The sequence below is a fragment of the Oenanthe melanoleuca genome, chromosome 11 (assembly GCF_029582105.1).
Source record: "Oenanthe melanoleuca isolate GR-GAL-2019-014 chromosome 11, OMel1.0, whole genome shotgun sequence".
In the NCBI taxonomy this organism is placed as follows: domain Eukaryota; kingdom Metazoa; phylum Chordata; class Aves; order Passeriformes; family Muscicapidae; genus Oenanthe; species Oenanthe melanoleuca.
In genome coordinates, this window is record NC_079345.1 from 16,020,726 (window position 1) to 16,033,275 (window position 12,550).

General features: G+C 39.9%; 1 protein-coding gene across 2 annotated transcripts in view; it reads left to right on the forward strand.

Moving 5' to 3' along the window:
• The window catches only part of ADAMTS18 (ADAM metallopeptidase with thrombospondin type 1 motif 18), an 85,557-nt gene that overhangs the window by 39,571 nt on the left and 33,436 nt on the right, over positions 1-12,550 (forward strand). For both annotated transcript variants that reach the window (XM_056500887.1, XM_056500888.1), the window contains exons 8-12: positions 34-139; positions 3,183-3,320; positions 4,854-5,007; positions 6,035-6,130; positions 7,138-7,286. In XM_056500887.1, the coding sequence (XP_056356862.1) occupies positions 34-139; positions 3,183-3,320; positions 4,854-5,007; positions 6,035-6,130; positions 7,138-7,286 (643 nt within the window). The remainder of the gene's footprint in view (positions 1-33; positions 140-3,182; positions 3,321-4,853; positions 5,008-6,034; positions 6,131-7,137; positions 7,287-12,550) is intronic.

Below are 12,550 nucleotides of genomic sequence, written 5' to 3' on the forward strand. Positions count from 1 at the left end.
GGAACAAGCTATTTTACTGTTTCCTTCCTTCAGGATTTGCACCCATCAGTGGCATGTGCAGCAAATACCGCAGTTGCACCATTAATGAAGACACAGGCCTTGGACTGGCTTTTACAATTGCTCATGAATCTGGACACAAGTAAGTTCCTTCTATAAACAAATATGTAAGTGAATGGAAACATAGCCTATTTAATATAAATCAGTTACATTTGGATTGGCACATTCTAAATATAAATAGTTTGAAAGCCTGAGGAGTGATGGTGAACTGGGTTCCATCCAGCTGGTGGCTGGAGTTCTGCTGGGCTCAGAACTGGCCAGAACTCTTTAACACCTTTGAGCTTCCCACACTGCTCCCATGTTCTGGTAGGCAAATCCCTTCTGGAATCCATGTGGTTGCTCCAAAAAGAGAAGGGTTGCTGCAGGTTACTGCAGCTTCACAGGAAAGCTGATCTCTCTGAGTCTCCCAAAAGACACAGTGGTTCATGGAAAACTTTGAACCTGTCCTTTGTTCTCTCTACCAGTTTAATGAATGATTTGGGTAAAACCCATCTTTGTAATGGTCTCTGCCTTTATATATTTATGTCCATTGCATTTCCATTTGATTTCTATTGTAGAAAGACTAATTTTCTAATTTTCTTAGAACCTGGTGTCTCTCATACAAAACCAGTAATAACCTTTTGTGAAGCTCCAGCTATTCTTCAGATTGTTGAATTAAAACTGAAGAAGATGATCAGGTTTTGTTCAGCTGTTTTTTCCCCCAATAATTCTGAATTACTTTTCCTCAACTTTGTGCATGGTTTTGATTTCCAGTTTAGCACAGTTCAAGCTGGAGTCTGCCTCAGCACTGGCAGTAGGAAAGCAGAGTTTCTCTGTGTGGTACAAACCTAACAGCAAGGCTTAGTTAAATGTTGCTTTATTTTTCAGCAACATTAATGCTCAGAAAACCTTTGGAAAGCAGTGGTCCTGCATTCTGCTGATGGGTCAAGGCATGAAGCCTTCCCATTCTGCCTGACTGCACCAGGACTATTCAGTTTTCATTGTACTGATGTGCTCTGCAGTACACGCTATGACCTAATGTCTACACAAGTGACCCTTTCACAGGTTCCTGTACATCTGAAGGGAAGCAAGGAATTAAAGAGTAATCCAGCTGCCAGTGAGGCCCGTGGGAATTGTGCCAAAGCATTCAAAGGACCAGATATGTAATATGGATATTGTTTGATCCTCCTGTCAAACTAATGCAGTTTCACTGACCTCAGTACATTTTTAATGCCCTTCAATCAGTATTAGGAGAGAATCAGGCCCATAGCTTGTTTTTCAAGAATTATCCCATTTAGTCTCTTAATGTTCTCCTTCCTTTTTATTTTCTTATTTGCTTTGAGAGATTCAACTTGGAATTTTTTTTCTCTCTATTTTTTTTTTTTCCTTTTTTCACCACTGCCTTTAATTCATATATTATTCAACCTTCCTTTGGTATACTTACATGCTCCTAATAAAATGCTTCTTATCTCCTGGGAAAAGCCTGTGCCAGACACAAAATGTCTTTATGATCATTTCTCGTGTTCATGGTCCTGAGACTAACTAATATGTGATGTTAGGCAACAGAACTTGGTTTCTGTGATAGAGATTCTTGGAAGAAAAAAAAACAAAAACCTGTGACAGCTTTGGAGGTGCTAAGGTCCACTGTGAATGTGTTAACCAAAGGCTTCACAGAAGGGGAATATCACACTCTGTGATCCACTGAAAGCTTCAGTGGTTAGACATTTTAGTGGTTTGTTAGACATTTTAATGATTTTCTAAAGTTTGTGTTTTTACCTGAAACCTTAACAGTTCCTCTGGGAGTTCAGAGCCCATTGTGTCAGTGGGATATAAACTGGGAATTCTCTGGCTGCAGTGCAGGGGAACACAGTATTTTATGAAGGGTTCTAAAACACTGGCTCAATTGGTACTTTTTTTTGTCCATTTATAGGAAGAGCAATATATTTTAGGAAGTTTGGAGCCTCAGCTGGTGGCAAGACCTGCAGTAACCCTGATGAGCCTGTAATGATTTATAGCAGTAGAGGCTTGAGTCCAGTAAATGAGATATTCCCTGCACATGCAGAGATTACATTTATAAAGTCACCAGTGTTCTACAATATTGAAGTAACAGATGATGAAATTTCTATCCCAAACACATTGAAATTCACAGATATCCCATGCAGTCAGTAAATACAGAACAGTGAAAGGAAAACCTCTAAAAATTAGCTTTATGATGTCAATAAAATCTCCATAATCTTTAATTATAATGTGATTTTTAAATTATTGCTTACTATTCTTTATATCATCCTAATACCTCTCCTAGAGAAAGCAGGACCTCCTGATGCTCAGACTGAGCAAAGCAGTTTTCCCAGTAAGAGGCATTATTCCCATTAAAGAGTTACAGTCTAGACAAAAGGACACTGTAAAACAAAGGTGAGGAAACCAATGTGATTTGCCTGAGATAATATAGCAAGTTAGCAGCCAAAATTAGAAAAAAAATAATATTTTTATATTCATTCTTCTGTATTCTATTTGTTCACATTTCCTTTGCTACAAATGGAGCTCTGTAGCTCTTCCCTCCCATCAGGAAGGCAGTTGTGGTGTGTAAGGCACATTCCTATGGGTGGTATTTCCCTGGATTCTGATCCCCACAGCATTCATGTTCACAGGCACTGTCCCAGGGCAGAGACAGGCTCACTCTGCCTGCAGGTTTTAAGCTGGGAGATTCACAGGAAAGGACAAGTGTGGCTGAACATAAGATCTGTGGTGTCCATGCACCTCACCATGGAGCTGTTCTGCTTTGGCAGTGACAAATGGCTAAACTGGGAGATTTTGGGCACAGTCTGCATCTCCAGTGCCTCTGTGCAGTGCCCTGTCACTGGCTGCCTGTGCAGCACCAGTGTGGCTTTTCCTTGGAACCTGATCATCCTTTCCCATCAGACAAGAATGTGATGACAAAAACTGCTGTTAATTGGAACTTGACTCATACCAATACTAATTTGTATGGTGCATCAGTTTTCATCCCTTTGGAATGAAAGGGGTGAATTCCACCTTCCCTGTGGAGTTCAAGCATAAAGCTGTTACCCAGGAAATCTTTATTTTCCCCAAATGTTGTCTTGCTTCTGTTTAATCTAGACTTTCACTCTCCCACCTGGTTCTCTTTTCAGCTTTGGGATGATTCACGATGGAGAAGGAAATGCTTGTAGAAAAGCTGAGGGAAATATCATGTCTCCCACACTCACTGGAAACAATGGAGTGTTTTCTTGGTCTGTGTGCAGCAGGCAGTATCTCAACAAATTTCTCAGGTAGGTCAGATATAAATCTGGGCTGGTGCCAGGGAATGCAGCTTTAGTAATTGGGCTTGAATCTAAACAGCATAAAATTGCTGAAGTGTGAAGATCTCCTGCTTTAGAATGTGCTCCAGCCCTTGCAGTGAGCCCACACACTCGGGCTGCTGGAGCGTGGAGGTGCCCTGGCTTTTGTCCTGCCTGCTCTCAAAGCATGGGTCTCACCCTCCAGGAATACCCTGCAGTAATGACTGGCATATCATTCTTTCCCAGGCATTCCTGTCAGCAGCTGGGTTTATTAGAGAATTAGTAGGAAGTGCACACAAAAGAGGGCAGACACAGTGGTACCAAAGTCATTACAAGATGTAAATTAACGTCGGTGCCCTTTCTCACTGCAGTTTCTCTCTTGATCTAGCTCATGTCATGAGTACAGGACATTTTACATTTTTCACATCCTGTTTCTGGCAGCAAGAAAAAAGGAGAAGGGGAAAGATGTCAGCTTTTTTTCCAGCATGTTGTCATTACTCATTGATGCCTTTAGAGGAGGAGAGTGTTTTTCAATCACTGTTTAATTCATGATTACATTAATCTTTCCCTTATTTTTTTTTGTCATTCATGGGTAGTCTATCCAGCCATACTAAAAAATGTGTAGGAGGTATTTTGAGCAAGAGTAACACATGCATTTTAGATGTTAATTCCTCAGAGTGAGTAGCAGGAACCTTAGTAGTTATGTGGATCTGGTCCTTGAATTCCCAGTCAATGTATTTGAGTACTAGCCAGAAAAGGTTGAGTTCTGGGGCTTTTTAATGCTGCAGTGATGCAAGATTTTGTGTACAGAAGCAAATTGCAAGCTTAAAAGCCAAATGAGCCCTCCAAGCTGCTGTGTGGTTCCAGAGATTGGCACTTGGAAGGCAAATCCAGCGTGGAGGGATACAGGGTTATAAGGGGCTCTGTGTAAGGGTTCTATATGAAGGATTCTGTATGAGGAGTTCTGTATAAGGGGCTCTCTGTAAGGGGCTCTCTGTAAGGGGTTCTGTGTAAGGGGTTCTGTATAAGGGGTTCTCAGGCAGAGACCAAGGGGAAAAGGTGGAAAAGGTGGAGCTGGGAGCTGTGCTCTGGACACAGCCAGCCCAAAGCACCTTGCAACAAAAGCTCCACACAGGGCAGGTGCTGCAATGGGACACTGTGCCTGCTGCTTCTGCTCATTCCTGATTTGGGGAATCCACTGAAGGGAAAAAAGTAAATGGAGTCACCTCACTCTTGGTTACCCATGAATACAGGGAGGAAAAGAATTTGACATCATTCTTTCTTGTTGTCACAACATTCCCAAAGCCTGGAAATTCCTGCTTCCTTAAAACTTTGCAGGTCAGGCTACCAACAGGATGTCAAGAACTTTTGGTTCCTGCACACAGATACTCTTGTTTCAGAGCATACCTCTAAAACTAGTTAAAGGTACTGTATACCATATTCTGTATTTGTGCTGGTCTGTAGCAAATTAAAATATTTTAATGTAAAGATCATAGTCATGATTAATTTACCTTCTCATTATAGTACAGCTCAAGCTGCCTGCCTGATTGATGAACCTAAGCAAACAGGACAGTATAAATACCCTGACAAACTGCCAGGGCAGATCTATGATGCTGATACCCAGTGCAAATGGCAATTTGGAATGAAAGCAAAACTGTGCAACCTCAGCTTTGTAAAGGTACCTATTGATGCACTTTTGAGAAGCTACAATGACGTGAGAGAGCTGCAGTACACTGAATAAGCATGAGTAGGAGGGGGTTCTTCAGAGGCCTGGGCTCTTTCTCTGCCTTATCTGGCAATTTGCTTTGAAGGTACTGGCCTCTTTTGAGGAATGTCCCAGTCCCAGGGGAGTTCAGAAGGAAATGTGTTCCTTCCAGGAGTCACAGGGGGGGCACTTCAATCCACATGAGCCCTTGCCTGCCATGCTAAGGGAAACTAGCAGGCAGCAGAGTTTTGATCAAAGCTTGTGTGGGGTGGGGGGTAAGAAGGACTCAGTTTCTTGTGTTTTACTTTTATGACAGCAAAAAGTCTGGGAGAGATCTATGGGGTTATTTGAGAGCAATGAAATGTAACTTATACTCTTGACTTCATGATGAATGATTAATTTAGATTAACCTGTTGTTTTAATGACTGTTACACTCCTTACTGGTCTCTTCAGAGAAGGCATTTTTTAAAATAATCTGGAGTGCTCATTCTGAAAAAAGCATATGGTAATTTCTTTTACTCCTGCTATTATCCTGGAGTATTTTGATTTAATGTATACTAACCACATTATTCAAGTGGTGGCAGCTGTGTTTCTTCCACAGCTAATAGACAAGGAAGAGGGAGTGAACAGCACTGTGCACAGACTGCCTTTCCAGATATCTTCTGTGGTTTAGAAAAATCTTGTCTCTTCACAGTACTATAGTCCCTGCAGACATGATGAAATTTTAGCCATGAAGTTTTTAACACTGTTTGTGTTCTATTATAATCTCACACTCAATATAATTTTAAGAAATATATAGTGAAATGGTGCATAAACAAGGAGGAAATATACAGGGTACAGCTGTGCTGGGAAACTTTAAACCAGGCTTTTCTAAATTCGGAAAAGTGTTTTTTAATACATCTTTTAAGGTAGCAAAAGCATGTTTCATTGGTTACTCTTTTTAAACACCAGGAAATAATGGAAATTATGAGCACTGTGACGAGTACTGTTTCCTTTCCAGGATATCTGCAAATCTCTCTGGTGTCACAAAGTGGGTCACAGGTGTGAGACAAAGTTCATGCCCGCAGCAGAAGGAACAGCTTGTGGTATAAGTATGGTAAGTTGTTCTCTAAATAAAATATTGTCACCCTAACCTGAGTTTAGATTGAGTTTGGTCAAATACAAGCTCCCATCAAAACCAGTTTTAGCCAGATCCCTCCAGATTTACCATCCTGGTCTTTGGGATTGCTTTGTAAATTATTCCACTGTGATGCATATTCAGGATTCAGTGGTACCTGTCTGATGGCAGGGCCTGGTGCCTCTCCCAATGAGCTGTGGGATCAGATATCTCTGGCAAATCTAAATCAGTAAGAAAATACATTAATTATAACAGGAGTTAGATCAATGCTTCGAATTCCACTCTGATATGAGCATACCTTAAGCCGTAATATTTGCTACACAGACTAAGGCCATGTTTTCATCAGAGATCACCACTTTTTGTTTGAGTCAAACCTTCTAATTTACACTCATCTTATTTGTTTGTATTTACCCTCATTTGTTTGTGTTTGAGTTGAACCTTCTTATTTACTCCCCTCTGTAGTTGTGCAAAATATTTTCTTTTCCTATAAGGTTCCTTTCTTTTCCAGCAGAACATTGTTCTGATCAATTTATTGACAAATGTTCTATTTTGCTTTTCTCTTTGTGCAGTATTTCCTAACTGAATCATAAAAGGGAGACATGTTGGCAGAATTCTAGCAGGCTGTTTGTAAATTATGTGGGAAGCACTGAGCTCTGCAGCACAGGGCCATAAAGTAACATGGATTTCTGGGGGAAGAGTAAGGCAAAAAAGCACTCTTCAAGAGAACAGTTTTGAAAATTTGTCATCTCAGGGATCTTCAACTCAGACAAATGTTAGTACATTGCTTATCTATGCCACTGTATGGATGGATGTCCCACTCCAGAGTCCTTGTCCTGCTGTGAGCTGTTCATTGAGTCCAGTGGGTGACCGTATATTTAATAGGATCAAGCACTGGAGCTTTTAAATGCGTTGTTTGGGGTTTTTTTTTTTCTTTTTTTTGCCTCTGCTGGGTGCTGCTAACTGTGCTTGCTGTCCCTGTTTTGCAGTGGTGTCGCAGAGGGCAGTGTGTCCGCTACGGTGACCACGGGCCCCGGGCTGTCAATGGCCAGTGGTCAGCCTGGTCCCCCTGGTCAGAGTGCACTCGCACCTGTGGAGGGGGGGTCACCTATCAAGAGAGGCACTGCAATAATCCAAAGTAAGACACAGAGGTGGACAGGTAGTATCTTTATTCTTTTCCTGTTACTAGAGCAGAAAACGAGCACGGTGCATTTCTGCAGGGCAGGAATGTGTGTGGAAATGTTTGCAGGGCATGTCCAGCATCAGCAGCCAGTGGGTGGAAGGCAGAGCCAAATTCCTGACCGCAGAAAGCAGACTGGGGCACCTCAGCATCTCCAGCCCACCTTGCTCCATTTATTTTGGGATGCTGCAGTTTATCAAATACTGCAGAAGTAAGGAAGCACCACATAGACATTTTTACATTTTGCATTTAAAGAAGCACCATACAGACATTTTTTACACCTAACAGCCTAAGAGCAGGAGAAAAAGATCTGAAAAGCTGTTAAAACTTCTACTGAGATCATATTATCCAGGATGATAAGGATAGATGTGTTTGCATGTCTGTCCTGTTCTTTGCATTGTTTTTATATTTCATGAGTCAAAAAAAGTTGCTGAACCCTAGAATTGTGTGCTAAGTCACAAAACATTACTTTTATTTGCCTCTAATTAATATCTTTTCTCTGTATATGCTATTCATTATAATAAGTATTTCAAAGTAGATTAAAAGTGTTAACTGACCAGCATCTTTCCCAAGTACCCAGCTCACTGCAACTTACAAGAAAAACAGGGTTTCCCTGCTTTAAATCATACACAAATTCAGCAGGCATAGACACATGTATTCCTCATTGCACACAATAAAAGCATCATTTAAACTGCAGTAATAAAAAACAGAGAAAGTATGACACAGTTTATATGAGGCTGTAAAGAAGCCTCTCATCTACTGTATAGTGCTGCAGTAATAATATCCATGCTTCATATACTATATTATAGGAGAATGTGAGTTAGTTAAAGTAGTCTTTATTACCCTCAGCCAAGCCAATTTTTGCAGATCCATAGCAGAGCGTTTTGTCAACCTTTTCTGTTGTTTCTCAGTTCATTTTCATAGATAAAATTACTTGTATATTTTCCTTTGTGAAATGCTTTAGCAAAAGAATGCAGGGTCTCAGTTAGAGGCCATATCTATATATTTTGGTCTTCCTGCTTTCTCCCTGTTTTTCTTGCTGAATTTGTATGGCTGCACATTGTTCCTTGTATTTATGCACAAGCTGCCCCTTGCTCTCCCTGTATGACAGGAGAATGTCCAGGAGTGGAAATGGTTCAGTCTGGTGCACTGGTGGGACTGATAAAGATTTCTGGGGTCTTCAAACAGAAGCTCTTCAACAAGAAGTGTGTCAGCTGCTGTAGCATTTAGAACCTTCCTTCAGAGTGAACTGTCTGTTCTAATAAAGTAGGATTTGATGCAACCAAGTCATACTTGGTGCCAGAGCTGGATCATGTTTACTCTAGATTTAATTCCACTGTATTAGTGGTAATCCAGTTAGGGCAAAGAGAAGATAGTAAAATCCACTCTCAGATTTACACTGATAGAATGACAGAGGTATAAATAAGCCACACAACAGTGAACAAATGTCCAGGTAGCTGTATTTGCCATCACAGCATTTTGTATGAAAGGAGAATCAGAAGAAAAATAATATCATCTATTTTCAATGCTACACCACACAAAATGATTTAAAGACTAATCCCTGTTCATTGTTCACCTCTGAAAACACACAGCAAGAGAATAATGATTCCTTTCTTTCTGAATTTCTGAAACATATTTCAGATGTTTATATATTTTGGTACATATATGTATGTTATTTTATATGTGATATATTTATTTCACTTTTCCTAATCCAGATTTGTGTAGGAGCTAATGTTTGTTTTGTTCAAAAGCTTGATAGATGATTTTGGATAGCAAAATTTTGAAAATGACAATGGCATTTCTGTAAGAGATTGGACCAAGGGGTGTGGATCTATGAAGAACTGACTGGACTCTAAAATCACCAGAAACTGAGACATTTCCCTCAATGTTCATAAGAAGTCAGTCATTTTGACTTCATTTTAAAGGTGATCCATTTTACCAGAAATTTAAGGGCAAGTGAAGAATACAGCATCAGCTGCTGTGTGTGAAAATCTTGTTACCTGTGTGAGTTTGTGAATTCCTCCTCTTGCAAATAATATCCAACCAATTCAGTTCCCTCCCTCTTGCCAATTTTCAGGCCTTGTGACCACACCCAAACAGTTTTGGGTATGGCTTTGGAATTCCCACTGGAGTTGTGCACAAATTCTCCCTGACAAACACCCGTGGGGATGACCTGTAGTCCACAGAGCTGGGCAGATTTGCTAAAATCATTATGTTCCTGTAAATTGTCACAGTGCAATTTCATGGATCTGGTTTTCATACACCACAGCACTTTACAGTTGAGGTACTTTTCCAAGATAGAAATTGATTGCATAATTTAATAGTTTAGCTGGGAAAGAACCCGAAGAGTGCCCGAGAGATTTAAATTAATACCTAAATCATATCTGTGGGACTGCATCCTACACTTCACAATAGTGCATTGTTCAGCAGAGCAGGATGGAGCTGTAGGCATGTGTGCAGTCAAAAGACTGAATCCAAACTGCCTGAACACACTTTTTAAAATCTTTTGTGTGCAATATCTGTAGCAGTGATTGCAGAAAGTGTGAGATGTTAACTGATGCAAATTAATGATGCCATTTAAAATATTTCTAAAAAACAAAGACTCTGAAAGATGTTGTAGACCTTTCAGATTTGTGCACAATAATAAAACTTTGTGATACCATCATAATATGGCCACAAGATGAGCAGAAGTGTTCTTATGTGAAATAAATGATTACAAAAAGTGAGAAATAGGAATCCAGAATTTCAGAGTCTTTAATCATTTGGTAATGCATGAAATACTTTCCCTGATCACATCAATTCCAGGATTTCTCACTCTCTGTGTTGTGTTGCAGAGAATATCATAGTTTAGGAAATCTCCCCTTAAAAGGGTTCTCCAGAATTAATTTAAGCTACTCTTGTAGCATTTTTATATTTGAGTCTCATATGGAGTGGAGTATTTACCTTTTTGCACTCAGACTCCTTTTCCAAATCCATCTTTGGAGGTTTTTTCTTGCTGGCCTTTCTCACCACATTTTTCCCTTTTCCAATTATCCTCAGCAAGACCTCATGCAGGTCAACCTATTTATGCCAGTGCTGGGGGGTCACAGAGGGATGAAAGCTTCAGGCTGTGTCTGTACTGGGGAACTGCAGTGCTGCAGAAATACTGGAATACCTTTTGTGCAGGTGTGGATACACCAACTGCTTCTGGAGGTTAAAATCCACTGGTGATACAAACATCCTCAAGAAAAGCATGATTTTCTCAGTGTGGATAATAGAAACCTGCATTTGTAGATCTCCATCTCGTTTCCTGTGAATCACTTAACTCCTACTGACATCTTGTTGGGAGAAGTTTCCATCACTCTCAAGCCAACAGTTTCAGTAATGGGAATGTACTGTAATATTAAAATTCTGTAATGGAGTTGGGAAACAGAATGCCTCTTTCAGAGCTCCCTTAGTTTGGAGGGATTTTATCCCATCCTCAAATGCAGGAGTGCGGCTGGAAATCACGATCTAGCCATAAATAATTCTATTATATTGCTTATTTGGTGGCATTTACTTGGAAGGAGGTTGCTTCTTTTCCTTACACTAAAGCAGATTTGTATTCTAGGGTTGAAGGAGGTCAAAAATCCTCCATGTGCTGAAGCTGTAAAGACAGTCTGTAGGGAATTGAGTCAGCACCCATCAGTTTGGCTGCCTTAACTCAAAGCTCTCACCATTTCACAAAGTTAACATAAACACTCCCTGATTTCACTGATGTTCCATAACCTCCCTGCCCTTCACAGGCTGGATTGCTACAAACAAGGACAAAAATTTGACTTTAAGACCTTCACCATTATACCCAGTATCAGTGTAGTTGGCAGGTGACCTCAGGAAAAGTCAGTGGAAGTTGTTGTGGTTTTTTCCACAGCACACTGGTGATTTAACCCAGTTTTAAACACAGTAACAGGTGGGTTTCCATCTCTTTCTCTGAAAGACTGTTTTGCAGCCCTGGATTCTGGAAAAGGCAGATATTGTGTGAGTAAAACATAAAAAAGGCAAGTCCCAGCTTGGTTAGAGGTTTAGATGTATGGGAGTTAAAATTTATCCCAGAGCAAACAGAAGAAGCACCTGGATTTCCTCCTCCAGGTTGCACAGAGCTGTCTCCATGCTGCTCCTGGCATGAGCAAGTCAGGAGTTTCATGGATGTGGGGAATAGTTACAGCATGGTTTAGGGATTTCAACAAACAATACGTTTCAATTGCACATTCTGTACTCAGAATTTTTAATGTTTGCTGTTAGTTAATATATTACTGTTATTCAGTATCTTTTTATATTATTCTGGGCATTTTCCTTAATGTGTGTGTAATATAGGAAAAGCTGTCCACTCAAAGTTTGTATCTTGTCTTTCAAGTATGTAAGTTCCCTAATTTCTTTAAAAGATCATTATATAAATGAGTGCAAGTGTAGCATTAGTACATTTCTTTTCACTTGATTCAAGAAATGTATATTACAACAAAGAGTTCTTAGAATTTGTTATTTGGAAGACTTGGCTCAGTGCTTGCCAGATGTGTATCTGAGCATTGTGAAACTGCACAAATGACATCAGTGAATGGCTAAGTTAAAAAGAGAAACTCTTGCATTTTGCATTGTTTTACTATGTCAGTGCACAGACCGAATGGCTAAAAAAGTAATATTTTGATAATGAGGTTTGAGCAAAGTAATAGAATGTGCTCTTTCCATTCTGGCCAAGATGAAGGGAAATGCCCAGGTGAGGTTTGCTGAAGTGCATGTGACATGTTTAAAATTACCCCTGAATTCCAGCATTTTCCTAAAGCAGGACAACTATGCACAGTCCCTGCTTCCTCTGACTATTTAAAAGCACATTTTTTCAAAATGATTTATAAAAGAAATGAACAAGCAAGTGTAATCATTCATTCTCTTTTTGTTTGATCAGTGTTATGTTATCCTTTATTAACTCTAATTGTGATAGGTAATTCTTTGCACATGTTCATTCCTTGGTTACAGCAGAGTAAAAATAGCTGTATAACAAGGTTGAACCCAGCCAGTACCAAATAGCCCTATAAATTTAAATTAGTGCAAACATGACTCACCTCTAGATGGTTGCATCTTTGCTGAGTCTGCAGTGATCCAAGTAGATAATTTATGTCAACTGCTTTGCTTTGTTTTAGGAACCATGAAAATTAATGGCCCATATAAGAAATACTGATCTCCTAGGAAAGAATATCCTCTCCTGCTCCTGC